This window comes from Stegostoma tigrinum, chromosome 10 (assembly GCF_030684315.1).
Source record: "Stegostoma tigrinum isolate sSteTig4 chromosome 10, sSteTig4.hap1, whole genome shotgun sequence".
In the NCBI taxonomy this organism is placed as follows: Eukaryota; Metazoa; Chordata; class Chondrichthyes; order Orectolobiformes; family Stegostomatidae; genus Stegostoma; species Stegostoma tigrinum.
This window is the reverse complement of record NC_081363.1, coordinates 25703706-25717064: the sequence shown is the minus strand read 5'-3', so window position 1 is coordinate 25717064 and position 13359 is coordinate 25703706. Positions and strand designations below refer to the sequence as shown.

General features: G+C 39.7%; 1 protein-coding gene across 5 annotated transcripts in view; it reads left to right on the top strand.

Annotated features, from left to right (window-relative positions):
* The window catches only part of ppp4r4 (protein phosphatase 4, regulatory subunit 4), a 228028-nt gene that overhangs the window by 204259 nt on the left and 10410 nt on the right, over positions 1 to 13359 (top strand). For all 5 annotated transcript variants that reach the window (XM_059649055.1, XM_059649053.1, XM_059649057.1 and 2 more), the window contains 5 exons: positions 1065 to 1106; positions 1215 to 1289; positions 3871 to 3922; positions 9640 to 9745; positions 11262 to 11329. In XM_059649055.1, coding sequence (XP_059505038.1) covers positions 1065 to 1106; positions 1215 to 1289; positions 3871 to 3922; positions 9640 to 9745; positions 11262 to 11329 — 343 coding nt within the window. The remainder of the gene's footprint in view (positions 1 to 1064; positions 1107 to 1214; positions 1290 to 3870; positions 3923 to 9639; positions 9746 to 11261; positions 11330 to 13359) is intronic.

The following is a 13359-nucleotide window of genomic DNA, read 5'->3' as shown; positions in this document are numbered from 1 at the left end:
AGATGTAGTGGAGGCAGAGGATTTTGGAGTGAGGTATCACATTCTTGCAGGAGGGTGGGTGAGAGGAAATGTTGTCAAAGTAGATATGGAAATCAGTGGGTTTGAAGTAGATGTCAGTGCTGAGACGGTTACCGGAGATGGAGATTGAGAGGCTCAGGAAGGGGAGGGAGGCACTGGAGATGGTCCAGGTAAATTTGAGGTTGAGGTGAAGATTGCTGGTAAAGTTGAACTGTTCAGGTTCCTTTTGCGAGCATGAGGCAGTTCCGATACTGTCATCAATGTAGAGGAAGAGGTTGGGGATGGTGCCATTGTAACAGCCGAAGATGACTGGTCCACATATCCTACGAAGAGGCAGGCATAGCTTGGACCCATACGGGTGCTCATAGTCACCCCCTTAGTGTGTAGGAAGTGAGAGGAGTTAAAGGAGAAGTTGTTGAAGATAAGGACAAGTTCTTTAAAGCGAATGAGGGTATTGGTGGACGGGGACTGGTTGGGCCTGTGGGACAGGAGGAAGTGGAGCACTTTTAGGACATCTGCATGGGGGTATAGATGTATCCATGGCGAGGATGAGGTGTTGGGAGACAGAGAATTGACATCAACAGTTGCCAGGCGCCAACTCTCCAATACCACTTCCGATTGTCCTGTCGATTATTGGTTACAGGTGTCTTTGTACAATTGATTCATTCAATAAACTGTGCCACATTAATATGAATGATAGTTGTCATGTTTATTTTCATACTTCAAATCGTGACCACAACACAATTGCAGTTTATCTTTTATACAAAACATACAAGTTAAACCCCACTTTTAGAGGATTTTTGGAGGCTTCAAAGGATGGCATATTTGCTGTGATCTGTAGATACTCCTTCTACAAACAACTCCTTTCAAATGCTATTTTACCAGCATTAACTCATCCTCAAAAAATTTGGTGGTTAGGTTATTTAGCAAGAGATGAGAAATTGTACTGAGTGGGAAAAAAAAGTACAAATTCTCGATAATGTTCTAGAACTGAATCACTTTTTTGTCTCCTTTCAAATTCTACTGACACTCTTTTGCTCTTTTAGATAACGTTGGAATTAGATAGAATGGAAACGAATACGGAATCTGTAAGTTAGCATTTTGCTATAGCTTTTCTCCAAATAAATGGTTATTACAAAAATAAATTAAGCAATTCAGTTACTAATGAATGAGTATTTGACTTTTTCTTTCTCTAGTTTCCCAAAAGGTTGCAAGAAAAAGACTTACTGGATCACAAGAAAGAAAAAGAAGAAAATTTGCTTCTAGAAATGGTAATGTCTGTCGAAATGTGTGTACCTGTTCATTACAGAATTACATAATGTTTCACACTATCTTCATATATATCTTTGCTAATTTTGTATTATTTTTCAGTATGCAAGTGTATACAAAAGTTGTTAATATTGAAAATTGAATAATTGAATTCTGAGGGATAATGGCACATCCAAAAGTCGTCACCTCCACTTTCCTGATTTTTCCCTATGTGATGGTTACTTGAGCAGGATTTTACCTCTTGGGGGAATAATGTTATACTTCATGGTTACGGAGAAGCCCTGTTTGCCTTGTTCATTCAGGTCCTACTTTCCTTGCTGTGCTCTTAACACCTTACACTTTTGGTAACTTTGATAAAAATGTTTTGAACAGAAGGGTACAGGACAGATCTAACTAATGACAGGTAAGGTTGGGTGGTCTGCTATAACATGTTTTGGCTCATTTGACTCCAAGATATTATCATCACTTTGTACAATCCTTTCACATTTTTCTCATAGCCAGATATGGAGAATGTGACATCCTGACAGGGATATAAATTAATGTTACATATTTCAGATGGTAGATCAATTCATCATAATGCATTTAGGACATCTGGCTATTGGCAGTAAACTATAATTGTTTTCAATCAATGGATTTAACATTTATCACAAGGAAATTTCTCAGGTGATGTACACAGTCACTTACAACAGCAGCCTGCAAACCAAAGCCATAGTGGATTGCTCTCTCTGATGAAGGGTCTAGGCCCGAAATGTCAGCTTTTGTGCTCCTGAGATGCTGCTTGGCCTGCTGTATTCATCCAGCTTCACACTTTATTATCATGGATTGCTAAGAAATAGGTTATGCCTCTCAGATGAACTTAACATTAGAGTAAGAGATGTTCTGAATGTATTTGGATTTCAGAAGTATTTGATAAAGTTCCAAAACTACACTTTTAAAATGCATAAAAGCTGACAGTATTAATATAGTCCTGAAGTTTGCCCTCACTGGTGAAGGGATTGCACCTGCCATACTCCTGACTGGTGTCAGTTCACAATCTCTTTGAGCTTGTAAATGGAAACTTCCTCTAATGAAGGAATTTTTCAAGCCACCATACTCTACGAGCTAAGTTGCCTACAAAACAGGGCAAGAAATGAGAAAGCTCTTCAACTAATTAGATTGAAGAATGCTCATTGTGATGCACAGAGTCTAGATCAGGAAGTATAAACGAGGAAAAATAAATCAATCTTTAATTAGAGTAGGCGAAATAAAGATTGGGAAATAAGGATGGGATTAAGGGAGAAAAATAAAAGACAACAGAAAAGACTAAAAAAAAACTCTCGTCTCTCTGACAGGAAGGGATTTTTCACTTAAAATTCATATTTCTTGGCCAAAGTGATTATTCAGCTGTAATTGCATATGATAAGAACAGAAGAAATTAAAGAGAGAATGGGCTTTTTTAAACCTTCTCGGTCATCAACAAGATAATGGCTGATTTTCAACCTTATTTCCACTTCCTCTCACTATGTTTGTCTCCCTTAATTCTCTCATAATATACACAATGCCTGTTAGCCTTTGTCTTGGCTGTTTTTAATGACTGAACATCCAGAGATCTCTGGAGTATTTAATTCCAAGTATTCAGCATTTTTTAAGTGAAGACATTTTTGCTCATCATCACATTTTATGACTGACACATTATTCTGATGCTGTGACACTATGTGCTGGATTCTCCAGTCAAGGCGAAATTTTTCTCAGTATCTCTAAAGGCCCTCAGCACCATTAATTCACCTCTATTCTAAATCCCCAAAGTGGAATGTAAGCCTAGTTTACTCAATCTGTCTTCGTCTGTCCTCAATTCTCTTACCCTGAGAATTACACTATGGAATCAATTTTGCACTCAGTCTCGTGCATATATATCCTTCCTTTGGCAAGTTCACCAAAGCTGCACGCTTATCACACAGTTCAAAAATCATTCCTGAATACACGAGTTCTAACTTTTTCAGTAATTTTTAATACAGAACTCGTGGTCAGGCCTAATAAATTCACACCATTGTATTTATGTATTGAATGCTGTGCGTGTGGCCAAGGGCAGCAGTGACATGCTTTGTAATGGGTGGTGTAATTTACAATAGTATCTAGATTTGTTTGTATCGTTGTATGTGTGGAATCTTGAGAAGTTGCTGTTAGATTTCCTCCACCATAACTGTTGAACGCTGATTGTTTTTATCATTTTCATTATAAGTTCTGGACCAACAAGTTAACGAGTCAAATTGTGAACAGCAGATCTAAGAGCTAATGATAAATGAGAAACGCTATTCCGGTTGTTACAGAGTTGTAAAGCTCCACAAACATCTGCTGTCCTAGTAGAGAACAGCTTTCCATGGTTAAGTAGTCAAAATAGATTGCTTGTTCAGAGTTTTGTTTAATTACTTTGATGTGAGGGACTTATATTGCAAACATTATTTTAAGGTGGCAAAGAAAATATGACAGGAATAGCTTGAATGTTTCTTATCACATACTTTATATTTTAATGTGTAAACCTTTTATTCGTATTATCTTTCACTGTTCAAGAATTTAAAAGTTGCATGCTAATATTTCATTTAACAGGAAGACATGGAAAAACGTGGAGAAAGCAAGTTAATGAATGAAAAGAAATTACGTGAGTTTTTGCTCTAAGCTTACTAACACTGTGGCTGAGTGCAGCACTGTTATAAAAAAGGAATTGTATTCTGCCAAATTAATTTATATACTGACTCACCATCTAACTCCTCAAGCCTGACAATTCATCCCAACAACTTGCAAGGATGACTTAAATTCCAGAAACGTTTAAGAAGTCCACCATCCCTCATTTGATCAGCAACCCATACATCATCTTACCTATTCTCTCCCTCTGCAACCACCACTGCACAATAGCAACAGTGTGAGACACCTACAAGATGCACCACTGCAACCAGCAAGTTTCCTCAAACAGCACTTTTGAAGTATACAACCTCTACCACCTAGGAGAACAAGGGGTGCAGCCACGTGGAAATACCATCACCTTTAAGTTTCCTTCCAAGTAACACACCATCCTGACTTGGAACTATATCACCATTTCTGGGTCAAAATTCTGAACTCCTTAACAGTTTTGTCAGTTTAACTATATGTCACAGACTACGGTAGTTCATAAAGTTAGATTACCACCATCTTTTCAAGAGCTTATGGAGATAGACTGACAACAGGTGGTGAGCTGATCAGTCAGGTTCATATCCCAGAAAGGAATGTTTTAAAAACTCTAGTAGTGCAATATATTTTGTATAGTTGGAGAGAGCTGTTTTTTACTCGACAGTTTGGGTAAATTTCTCTCATAGTATCAATGCCGACCTGTGGAGATAACTGGAGAGACAAAAAATGATAAACAAAAGAAGCTCACAAGCTAGTGAAATGTACAAGACAAACAAAGCAGCTGTACCAGTTGGATAACTGTCCCAATCAGATAGCGACACCCATCAATAATCTTAACCAAGTTCCAATTTCCATCAGCGTAACTCAGTGGTTCAGAATTGGCTGGAAAATTTTGACATAACTAGGGCATTCCACTGCTTTCTCAGAGGGAATTGGAATACATCTAATGTATGTTAAAACATAATGGTTACAATTTTCCTCAATGTTTTGTGTCCTTTCTTAGATATTGTTATCAAAAGGAATGGTTGTTGCAGGTTCTGGGATTTAGATGTTTCAGTAAGAACAGAGAAGATGGTAAAAGAGGAGGAGGTGTGGCACTGTTGGTCAAGGACAGTATTACAGTTGCAGAAAGGATGTTTGGGGACTCGTCAACTGAGGTGGTATGGGCTGAGGTTAGAAACAGGAAAGGAGAGGCCACTCTGTTGGGAGTTTTCTATAGGCCTCCGAATAGTTCCAGAGATGTAGAGGAAAGGATAGCAAAGATGATTCTCGATAGGAGTGAGAGAGACAGGGTAGTTGTCATGGGAGACTTCAATTTTCCAAATATTGACTGGGAACACTATAGTTCGAGTACTATAGACGGGTCAGTTTTTGTCCAGTGTGTGCAGGAGGGTTTCCTGACACAGTATGTAGATAGGCCAACAAGGGGCGAAGCCACATTAGATTTGGTACTGGGTAATGAGCCCGGCCAGGTGTTAGATTTGGAAGTAGATGAGCACTTTGGTGATAGCAATCACAATTCTGTTATGTTTAGCTAAGTGATGGAAAGGGATAGGTGTATACACCATCGTCTGCAAGGTGTTAGAAAGGATTCTGAGGGATAAGATTTATGACCATCTGGAAGAGCATGGCTTGATCAAATACAGTCAACACGGCTTTGTGAGGGGTAGGTCATGCCTTACAAACCTTATCGAGTTTTTTGAGGATGGGACTAGAAAAGTTGATGAGGGTCGAGCTGTGGATGTGGTATATATGGACTTCAGTAAGGCATTTGATAAGGTTCCCCATGGTAGGCTCATTCAGAAGGTCAGGAGGAATGGGATACAGGGGAACTTAGCTGCTTGGATACAGAATTGGCTGGCCAACAGAAGACAGCGAGTGGTAGTAGAAGGAAAATATTCTGCCTGGAAGTCAGTGGTGAGTGGAGTTCCACAGGGCTCTGTCCTTGGGCCTCTACTGTTTGTAATTTTTATTAATGACTTGGATGAGGGGATTGAAGGATGGGTCAGCAAGTTTGCAGACGACACAAAGGTCGGAGGTGTCGTTGACAGTGTAGAGGGCTGTTGTAGGCTGCAGCGGGACATTGACAGGATGCAGAGATGGGCTGAGAGGTGGCAGATGGAGTTCAACCTGGATAAATGCGAGGTGATGCATTTTGGAAGGTCGAATTTGAAAGCTGAGTACAGGATTAAGGATAGGATTCTTGGCAGCGTGGAGGAACAGAGGGATCTTGGTGTGCAGATACATAGATCCCTTAAAATGGCCACCCAAGTGGACAGGGTTGTTAAGAAAGCATATGGTGTTTTGGCTTTCATTAACAGGGGGATTGAGTTTAAGAGTCGTGAGATCTTGTTGCAGCTCTATAAAACTTTGGTTAGACCGCACTTGGAATACTGCGTCCAGTTCTGGGCGCCCTATTATAGGAAAGATGTGGATGCTTTGGAGAGGGTTCAGAGGAGGTTTACCAGGATGCTGCCTGGACTGGAGGGCTTATCTTATGAAGAGAGGTTGACTGAGCTCGGTCTCTTTTAATTGGAGAAAAGGAGGAGGAGAGGGGACCGAATTGAGGTATACAAGATAATGAGAGGCATAGATAGAGTTGATAGCCAGAGACTATTTCCCAGGGCAGAAATGGCTAGCACAAGGGTTCATAGTTTTAAGCTGGTTGGTGGAAAGTATAGAGGGGATGTCAGAGGCAGGTTCTTTACGCAGAGAGTTGTGAGAGCATGGAATGCGTTGCCAGCAGCAGTTGTGGAAGCAAGGTCATTGGGATCATTTAAGAGACTGCTGGACATGTATATGGTCACAGAAATTTGAGGGTGCATACATGAGGATCAATGGTCGGCACAACATTATGGGCTGAAGGGCCTGTTCTGTGCTGTACTGTTCTATGTTCTATGTTCTATGTTCTATACCACTGGGCAAGAGTTATAGCTAGGGGAAAGGCAATTACGATGAGATTAGGCAAGATTTAGGGAGCATAGGATGGGGAAGGAAACTGCAGGGGATGGGCACATTAGAAATGTGGAGCTTATTCAAGGAAAAGCTCCTGTGTGTCCTAGATAAGCATGTACCTGTCAGGCATGGAGGAAGCTGTAGAGTGCAGGAGCAGTGGTTTACGAAGGAAGTGGACTCTGTGGTCAAGAGGAAGAAGAAGGCTTATGTTAGGATGAGATGTGAAGGCTCAGTTAGGGCGCTTGAGGGTTACGATGTAGCCAGGAAAGACATAATAAAGAGAGAGCTCAGAAGAGCCAGGAGGAGACATGAGAAGTTGTTGGTGGGTAGGATCAGGGTAAACCCTAAGGCTTTCTGTAGGTATTTAAGGAATAAAAGAATGATGAGAGTAAGATTAGGGCCAATCAAGGATAGTAGTGGTAAGCTGTGTGTGGAGTCAGAGGAGATAGGGGAAGCACTAAATGAATATTTTTTGACTGTATTCACTCTAGAAAACGACAATGTTGTCGAGGAGAATACTGTGATACAGGCTATTAGACTAGATGGGATTGAGGTTCACAAGGAAGAGATATTAGAAATCCTACAGAGTGTGAAGATAGATAAGTCTCCTGGGTCGGATGGGATTTATCCTAGGATCCTCTGGGAAGCCAGGAAGGAGATTGCCGAGCCTTTGACATTGATCTTTAACTCGTCATTGTCTACAGGAATAGTGCCAGATGACTGGAGGATAGCAAATGCGGTTCCCCTGTTCAAGAAGGGGAGTAGAGACAACCCTGGTAATTATAGACCAGTGAGCCTTACTTCAGTTGTTGGTAAAGTGTTGGAAAAGGTTATAAGAGATAGGATTTATAATCATCTAGAAAAGAATAATTTGATTGGGGATAGTCAGCACAGTTTTGTGAAGGGTAGGTCATGCCTCACAAACCTTATCGAGTTGTTTGAGAAGGTGACCAAACAGGTAGATGAGAGTAAACCGGTTGATGTGGTGTATATGGATTTCAGCAAGGCGTTCGATAAGGTTCCCCACAGTAGGCTATTGTACAAAATGCAGGGGAATGGGATTGTGGGAGATATAGCAGTTTGGATCGGAAATTGGCTTGCTGAAAGAAGACAGAGGGTGGTAGTTGATGGGAAATGTTCATCCTGGATACCAGTTACTAGTGGTGTACCGCAAGGGTCGGTGTTGGGTCCACTGCTGTTTGTCATTTTTATAAATGACCTGGATGAGGGCGTAGAAGGATGGGTTAGTAAATTTGCAGACGACACTAAGGTCGGTGGAGTTGTGTGTAGTGATGAAGGATGTTGGAGGTTACAGAGAGACATAGATAAGCTGCAGAGCTGGGCTGAGAGGTGGCAAATGGAGTTTAATGCGGACAAGTGTGAGGTGATGCACTTTGGTAGGAGTAACTGGAAGGCAAAGTACTGGGCTAATGGTAAGATTCTTGGTAGTGTAGATGAGCAGAGAGATCTCGGTGTCCATGTACACAGATCCTTGAAAGTTGCCACCCAGATTGACAGGGCTGTTAAGAAGGCATACAGTGTTTTAGCTTTTATTAATAGAGGGATCGAGTTCCGGAACCGTGACGTTATGCTGCAGCTGTACAGAACTCTGGTGCGGCCGCACTTGGAGCATTGCGTACAGTTCTGATCACCACATTATAAGAAGGATGTGGAAGCTTTGGAAAGGGTGCAGAGGAGATTTACTAGGATGTTGCCTGGTATGGAGGGAAGGTCTTACGAGGAAAGGCTGAGGGACCTGAGGCTGTTTTCGTTAGAGAGAAGAAGGTTGAGAGGTGACTTAATTGAGACATATAAAATAATCAGAGGGTTAGATAGGGTGGATAGGGAGAGCCTTTTTCCTAGGATGGTGACGGTGAGCACGAGGGGGCATAGCTTTAAATTGAGGGGTGAAAGATATAGGACAGATGTCAGAGGTAGTTTCTTTACTCAGAGAGTAGTAAGGGAATGGAACGCTTTGCCTGCAACGGTGGTAGATTCGCCAAGTTTAAGAACATTTAAGTTGTCATTGGACAAGCATATGGACGTACATGGAATAGTGTAGGTTAGATGGGCTTCAGATTGGTATGACAGATTGGCACAACATCGAGGGCCAAAGGGCCTGTACTGTGCTGTAATGTTCTGTGTTCTATGTGAAAGCCTCTGATACTCATTTGCAAAAGATCAACTATGCAGGTTCCCTGGAGTTACACAAATAATGCACTCGTGTAGATTTTGGGTCTAAATTTTGGTGAAATATAGTTTATATTTAACTGATATCTCTATAACTGCAGTTTCTGGTATCTTGTAGCAACTTTCTTCAAGTTCTTATTGAATCCAGCATTGTACTTGATTGAAGTACTGTCCCTCACAATGCAACTAAAATTTTTAGGCATTCTTCCTCGTCATATGTTCACAATGAACAAGCTACTGGTATTACTTTTTGAATTGGCATTATAATAGTAGAGGAACAGCGATATTTGAGTTTCTGTGGGTGATAATGTAAAGATAGAAGCCACAAACCAGCTGAAGTCAAAAACACAGCAACATTATTATTGGGCATTTTCTTGAGCTGTGCTTAATCTACTGGCATAATGTCACCACAACAACAGATAAGAGCTGAACTGGTTAGGCTGATTTCATTTGTCTGTATTACTGCATACTTTTTCTCAAACTGATGCAGCTGATTTCTGCTGTTTTTTTGTTTTTCCTCACCCTTGAATTCAAAATCGAAATGAAATAATTTGTTTTCTTTACCAGTTTCATCTTTTAACAAAGATGGGAAAAAGAAGACTAAGTTAGGTCGCAGCCGTTCACTTGGTGGTCGGATAGCTCCTCCAAAGGTCGCCTCTGATAAATCCACAATGTAAGTAAGGCCAAATTAGGAAAATGCCTTAAAGCCAGGGGCAAGTTGTAAGCATCACAGTCACTTGTTCTTGATTCTTGCTATCCATAAAAATTATATCAACATAAATAATTTGATTTTGATTTGAGAAAATCAGATTTGCTAATCTAAACAATAGCACCACCTAGTTCTCAAAGCAAAAATTGTACCTCGCAGGAATAAAACAGAAATATTTATTTGTGTAAATATAAATAATCTTGCATCCTGAATTAACTTAGCAATTTAAAAAATTCTAATTTATTTTGGGGAGTAAGGCAAATTGCACATGTGACCTTGTGCCCAGCTAACTTACAATCACTAATAGAGGGTTTCAACTAGGTGCTTATTTGACTTAGTGCATACATTGTACATAGTGTGATCCAGATTTTCCAACAGACTGATAGTCATTTCTGCAGCATAGCTGGGAGTTGTGCATCGAGACATTGCAGAGTGGACCCCTGTAGAGACTACACACATCTCCACCCCAAAAAAAAATTACCACTACCACTACAAGCACTTGACCACCTACCAGGCCAAATATCCCCGTCCATTATGACTGCCTTAAACACTCCATCACTTACCTGATCCCTTTCCCAACTTGCGCGACTTACCCAGCATGTTACTGACTGGGCACCCTGCATCTGAACCTCACACTTTGCTTATGTGCTAACCCTTTCACAAGAACTGTCGAAGAATCTGTTTGAGATGCTCAGCATTTAAATCATGGATCAGATTTTAATCTAAGTATAACAGTGACGTTAACAACTTCCATTGTTATTTATGTGCAATCAAACAGAAACCTCAGGCATGTGCAAATGTGCAGTTCAATGCAAAATATCAGAAACTACTTTACAAGATGTGCCATTCTGCCTTTATCTGTACACAAATTCACCGCCTTGCCTGCCTCCCCATTTAAGTTTTTTGAACAGTGTTGTAATTATGGACTGAATCTGTCAAAAAAAATTGGACTTCTGTATTTCAGTCTGAGAGCATAAGTTTTTCATATTGCCAAACGATCATTTTGACACTGAAATTGAACATTTTCCAAGGATGGAGTCCATTCTGTCAGCTTTAAATTGTTTCTGGAAATCTTTCAAACAAAACCTGTCTTTTACTGTTCTCTCATCCAATCTTTCTTTTCTTTTATTTCTCTTCTTCAATACCTGATCTAACTTGAATTTGCTATTTTAATGATGCTTATTGGGTCAGATTGTCTGTTATTCCTTTACTGTACATTCTAGTTAGTTGAAGGGCTTGTCCCTTTCACATAGTTCCTTAATGCTTTAAAGGGCATGCCGTAATATGTCATTTGTAGCAATTTAACATTTAAATTAAAAACTCATGGAAATGGATAAGATTAATGGATAGTGAGCAGTGAGATCCATCATTTGCAGTAAATCCTGGCTTCTTGTGTATATTATAAATCAAACTATTTTAGTTTTAATGTAAATGGAAGAATCTGATATTCCTAATCACACATGCAATGTTTGTATTCAAGGAAACTTACTTCAGCAGCGTCAAATTCTCAAATTGCTACAACTACAAAAAATTCTCTACTATCGTTTGGTAAGTAGATGATACACATACTTTTTTTGGCAGTGTCACTATCATTTGTGTACAATTCAAAAAGACAATTGAAGAATGAATTACCAGCATGAGCTTGGAGGACCAAATAACTGCCTCCTGTGCTGTTGAAACTATATTTTGTGTATAAAAATATCAAATAGAAGAATTTAATAATAAGTACAAATGCGTTATTGTCTTGGAGGATAACCATGATGATCATAAATATTGAACCTTACACAAGCAGATATATGATTGTTAATATACAAAGATCTTGCATTTGTGATGTATATCTTACTGATGTTTGGTAAGCAAATAAAACAATTAATTTGCAAACTAACAGATTAATGTGAATAGCAAGTGAGATAAATGGTCAGTTAATTTATTTCCATAGTCTTCTTCACCATCTGGGGAGTTTGATAGAATCCCCATGGGTATGTAGATGACGGCTGCAACCAGCCTGCAGCTGGAAGGTTCTGCTGCAAACAGGATAGGACTCTGCAGACAGTTGGATTTTGAACAAGTTGCTGACTCAGCACTTCATCTCCTTGCTTTTTCTCATTCCCTGTACTTCTTTCAGAGGGGGCTCAGGTTGCACCTTTATTTCATCAAATGCAGTGATCCTGCATGACTTTCTCCCACAACTGTCTGTTGAAATTAAAACGCTTAAGCAAAGCCTCTTCAAGTATTTTGAAACACTTGCTTTGACTGCTATGTGAGTGTACTGTCGTCCTCAGCCCTTGAAAGTGGTTCGCTGCAGCATACTGTCTAAATATGCCCCAAAATTTTGTAGAAAGAAAATGAAACTCAATGTTAAATAAATTTGGTAACTTAATGTATTTGATCCATCTACAGCTCGTTTTATGCACTTTGTTGTAAACCTCTCTTGTGAGACTGTAACCACAGTAAATGTGATGTGTATGAGCAGTAAATTCAGCTGAAAAAAGGTGGGTCTGCCAAGGAAATTTTTGTCTCATTGAAGTGTGCCATGTCAGTGAAAAGGTTGGAAGCCACTGCTAGAAAATTCTAGCTCATTAGGCAGATTCTCAGATATTTGAAATCTGTCAAAGGCTGGACTTTTTTTGACGATTCTTGCATGTGACTCTTCATTGATGAAATGTGTCACAACAGTGTGTTTCACAGATCAATGACCTTACATGCTGCTGGCAGGTATTGGTCAGGAATGGTAATCTTGGGCTTGAGAAAGGCTTTTCTGAATAGGCTTGTACAGTATGTCCATTTTTCAGTGCTATCAGAAGGTTGAAATTGACTCATGCATTGGAGAACAAGTTCATGCTACATTGCAAATTCAGCTCTGGACCTGCAGTTAATGCTTGATCACTAGCAAACAGGAAATTATGAACTATGTCCCTGGAAATCTTGGTTTTTGACTAGAGAGTTGTCCAAGGTTGAACAGCTTCCTGTACATATTTGAAAAGTTCCTTTTTGCTTGGCGCAGGCATCTTTATTCTTGCTGTATGGTTCCTTGCACCCATATAAACTGAAAGAGTTCAATGAGCTTCTTCAACAGATATTTATTTCCAGCCTTGGTGACCTCAGCTGGATAGTATCAGCTCCTGGAACTTTGTTGCTAGGCAAGGATTTGAATAGCTCTGTTGTTTCTGACAGTGTAGACAGGTCATTAATGAATAAGTTGAACAGATTCAGTGAAGGATGTTGATCAGTTTGCTAGGCAAATTTAATTTTTAATAACGTGTTTCCATAGTTTATTCTCGGTCCTTGGAAACTAGAAACTAAGGTATGCTCTTAACAGCTTAATTGAAAGGCAGCCCTTTCTTAAACTAAAGCACCAATCTAAACTATCTGTTGAAATTTTTGATCTGAAATCCATGGACTTCAGTCTGAACAAATTGAAAGGTGAGAGCGTTTAGAAAAATGATAACTGCATACAGTCTCTGCTTGTACCAGTGCGTTGTTATATTTATTATATATATTAATAGCTAGAAGTATGCTCTGAGGAATACAAGTACCTCACCATGTAAAGAAAATAAAGTTTTTGTTCATGTATTTTA